Source organism: Mus caroli, chromosome 17 (genome assembly GCF_900094665.2).
Source record: "Mus caroli chromosome 17, CAROLI_EIJ_v1.1, whole genome shotgun sequence".
In the NCBI taxonomy this organism is placed as follows: domain Eukaryota; kingdom Metazoa; phylum Chordata; class Mammalia; order Rodentia; family Muridae; genus Mus; species Mus caroli.
Genome location: NC_034586.1, coordinates 30538861 through 30543332, shown reverse-complemented (window position 1 = coordinate 30543332; position 4472 = coordinate 30538861). Strand labels below are relative to the sequence as shown.

Sequence of the window (4472 nt, the reverse complement as noted above, 5' to 3'; positions counted from 1 at the left end):
GGGGAGGGGAGGGGAGGGGAGGTGCTGGGGAGATGGCTCCGTGGGAAAAGTGCTTGCCCCAGTGTATCACACACACTCACAGAGCACAGAAAGTAGGAAACATATGTGAATTGCTGAGCTCTCTCTGTTAAGCACTGTGCGGCTATTCTGTTTAGCTTTCATTTGAAGTGAATTCTTGCATCTGATGTCAGATGAGGAGAGAGACAGTAAGTAAGAAAGATGGAGATGTGGCTGTCAAAGTGGCTCAGCTGTTCAGAGAGCTTGCGTCTCTTCCAGATGACCAGGGTATAATCCCTAGCACACAAACCATGCCACACAAATATCTGTGACTGCAGCTCCAGAGAATCAGGGGCTGTCGTCTGGCCTCTGCAGGAACACACACACACACACAGAAATGTGTAAATAAAATAAATCATTATGGTTTAAAAAGATGGAGAGGTAATTCAAAATGCATCAAAGACATAAATGTAAAAATTAAAACTGTAAAAACTCTTTTTATAAAGATTTAGTGTGTGTGTGTGTGTGTGTGTGTACATGAGTGCAGGTGAGTCCCAAAAAGGCCGCTGAATAGCTGGCATACGGGAGTTGGGGGCCAAATCCCAACCCTCTGCAAGTGCAGTACGGGCTCTGAACCACTGAGCCAGCTCTTCAGCCCCAATTAGCTAAGATTTGACAATGAATTCTTGGATTTGACACCAAAAGTGCAGGCAACAAAGACAGATATGCATAGGACCCTGTTCACAATGAGAAAGCCCTCAAGGTCATGGTAAGCAGCTGCTGTTCTGGGATGGCAGCTGGCCTGAGTCACCCCAACTTCACACAAGACTGTTTTGCCTCAGGAAGGCTGGGCTTAGCAGATCCTTTGCCTCTGAGCATAACCGTTATCTCCTCAGAGTTAACCACAAGTCCCAGCTGCCAAGTGTGGGCGCCATCTTAAGACCCGTGTTCTGGGTTGAGCCGTTTCTGACTTGTGGTGAGTCTGCCAGTGCCTCAAGGCCAAGATAACCACAAACTGACTACTCTGGGACACAGTGACACTGAGCACAGCATGACTAAGTGCTCTGGGACACTTTGACACTGAACACAGCCTGACTGTGCGTGCAGAAACATCCCCACAACGGCAGCCCCTGTGCTCAGCTTCTCTGCCATCTCTGCTGCAGCCATACTCGGTTAATCAGCCCTCTCCTGAAGCCTTTTCCTGTCTTGGTGAGTTCCATCAGAGCCCATGTGTCACCAGCATAGGACTCTGTCCACATGTCTACCCATGTGTCACCAGCCTACCCATGTGTCACCAGCATGTCAAGTAACATCTGGGATATACGTGGAATACATTTTTTAAAATACAGTTTTAAAAATATAAAGAATGTGGCAAATGTCCCATAAGCACATGAAAACATCGTTAATGGTTAGAAAAATGCACATCGAAGCCACAATGAGCCACTGCACCACATCGTGTTGCAGGGGATAGTGGCTTTTATTCCAAATAAAATAAAATAAAATAAAATAAAATAAAATGACAATAAGTTTGGGGGGGAAACATGGAGAAATCAGAAGGCTGTGCTTAGAACTATGACCCAAAAGTGAGCAATACAGTGAGTTTCACATCTGTGTGGTTTACTACACACACACACACACACATCCAGTTGTGTATGCTGAGGGGAAAGAGAAAACTTCCCAGGGCTGGAGAGATGCCTCCGTGGGTAAGAGCATTGGCTGCTCCAGCACCTACGTGGTGGCTCACAACTGTCTGTAACTCCAGTCCCAGGGGATCTGGCGCCCTCTTCTGGCCTCCTCAGGCAATGCACACAAATGATATGCATGCAAGCAAAACATCACACACATAAAATAAAAACAAATAAATGAGTGTAAACCTCCTGAGATGTCCTTCACTCTGATTCACAGCCATTTGTGGGAAGGGCATAGACAGACTCTAAGAAGCTCACTGGAAGGCAGAAAGACACCCCGGGGCTCACCTCGCTCTCCACCACAGCTAGCACTTGAACCACTTCTGTTTATAGATCCAGTGGGCCACCAACCTCCTCAACTCAAATGTCCATCAGTGAATGACTGAACTAGCAAAATGTTGTGCAAGCATAGAATGAACTGTAGGGACTGAAAAGAGGTGTTCTGTCTGTCTACCTATTATCTGTCTATCAATCAATCTATCTATCTGTCATTTATCTATCATCTATCTATCTATTTATCTGTCTATCAATCTATCTACCTACCTACCTACCTACCTACCTACCTACCTACCTACCTACCTATTTATCTATCTACCTACCTACCTATCTACTTATTTGTCTGTCTGTCTGTCTATCTACTACCTACCTATCCATCCACCCATCTATCTACCTACCTACCTATCTATCTACTTATTTGTCTGTCTGTTTGTCTGTTTGCCTTCTCTCAGGGCACTGTGACATGCACACATACCTGATGGCGGGGGTTGTACACCTTCTCAGCTGCTATCGAGAGGGGCAGGTCCAGCAGGGAGATGAAGGTGAGTCGGGGCGATACCTGGAGCATGAAGAAGTAGAGCCCCACCACCTTCACCAGGCTCCGCAACAGGATATTGGCATTGAAAGGGAGCCAGCGGCTCATCAGAGAGGTGTCAGAGCTCAGCCTCGAGTTCAGCTCCCCTGGGGAGGGCAGAAAGGATGATGGGAACCCAAAAACTCCCTCTGGGTCTTCCTGCTGACTCATCCCCTCACAAAGTGACTGGGCTAGACCTCTACCCTGCTCTAAAAGAAAACCGCCAGGCTCCAGCAGGGAGGCAGACAGGAGACCTGAGGACTCCAAGAAGGGCTGAGCACCCAAGACCCAGATGCTAAGTTCACCTGTCTTGGTCTCCTGGAAGAATCCAAGGTCTTGGCGCAACAAAGATGAGAAAAGCTGCTCTCGTATCCGCAGGTTGATCCTGGACATGGTGAAGAGGAAGGAGCCTCCTCTACAGCCTGCAGAGAAGGAGCTGGGGGCGGGATGGGGGAAGTGGGAGGGGGAAGGGGCAAAGGAAGGGCAAGGTGGAAAGAGAGGTGGAGAGAAGGGGGAGGGAAGACAGCAGTGAGAACAGACGAACAATTGGTAAGGGCAGACACGGGAGCTAGATGTGGGCTCACTCTCACAACCCATACAAATCCCCGCGTGCCCAAGGCTCACTGACCACCGTGATTCCAAAGGAAGCAGCAGTAAGTCGCTCCCTCCCATTCTGTGGATACCCAGCCACCAATCTCATCTTTAATCCTTGGGAGAGCCTCTTAAGTCAGCCAAATTCTTACAATAAAAACTCTAAGACGTATTTTCTAAATGCACAAAGGCAGAGTTCGAGGCCAGCCTGGTCTACAGAGTGAGTTCCAGGACAGCCAGGGCTACACAGAGAAACCCTGTCTCGGAAAACAAGAAAACAAACAAACAAACAAAAATATATGGGTTTCAATTGCAAATTTGGTTACCATATTGAATAAGCAGACATGAATCAGTGGGCCTTAGATGGGCACAGTAAGAATGAAAAGGAGCCACCGATGGAAGAAATGGTGTGTGTGTGTGTGTGTGTGTGTGTGTGTGTGTGTGTGTGTGTGTGTGTGTTTTGCATGAGGGTGCACATGAACATCTAGGTGTACTGCTCTGTGCATGTGCATGTGTGTATGCACATCCAGGTGCATGTGTGTGGTTTGCATATGGGTTCATTCATGCATGTACATGTGTGTATGCAGTGTGTTGTGTGCATGTATGTGTCCATGTGTGTGTACATGCATGTGTGTGTGTGTGTGTTCAAAGGTTGACATCAGATGCCTTCCTAGATCACTCTCCACCTTATTTTTTGAAGACCCGGTCTGAACCTAGAGCCCCATTTCTGCTAGATTGCCCATGCACCATTACCATGAGATCCACATGTGTTCACCGCGCACCCTGAGACTCACAGTGCCTGGGTGCTGGAGATTCAAACCCAGGTCCCCGTGTTTGCACAGTAAACATGGAATTCACTGAGCCAGCTCCCTAATCCAGAAGAGATAGTTCTGGAAGCGAAAAGCAGCAGGACGCTGCCTGGGCATCAGGCTGAGGCCCAGAGCGCAGTACTGATGTTGTGGGTGGGGACAGGAAAGGTGGGGGCATCTTTAGGAAGGACCAGGAGGGAGTGTGAGGCACTGAGGCATGAGCACACAACATGGCAGGTGAGGGTCCCTAACCAGCAGCAGTGCCCCTGGAACAACCGGGTGGGTTTATAAAACAGAGCCAGGTGTGAAACCGCATCTGAAAATCATCTGCCATGAGAACCTGATCCAGCAGAGGGAAGAATAGGTTTTCCTTTTTTTTTTTTTTTTTTTTTTTTTTTTTTTTTTTTTTTTTTTTTTTTTTTTTTTTTTTTTTTTTTTTTTTTGGATATTTTCTTTATTTACATTTCCAGGTCTCCCCTTCAGAACCCACCATCTCATCCCCCGTCCCCCTGCCTCTATGAGGGTGCTCCCCCACCC

The 4472-nt window shown here is 47.7% G+C and overlaps 1 protein-coding gene across 1 annotated transcript in view; it reads right to left on the bottom strand.

Moving 5' to 3' along the window:
* Tap2 (transporter 2, ATP binding cassette subfamily B member) overlaps positions 1-4472 on the bottom strand; it is a 12111-nt gene that overhangs the window by 4626 nt on the left and 3013 nt on the right. Inside the window, exons 4-5 of the mRNA XM_021186045.1 lie at positions 2841-2971; positions 2437-2642 (exon numbers count right to left, since the gene is read on the bottom strand). Coding sequence (XP_021041704.1) covers positions 2437-2642; positions 2841-2971 — 337 coding nt within the window. The remainder of the gene's footprint in view (positions 1-2436; positions 2643-2840; positions 2972-4472) is intronic.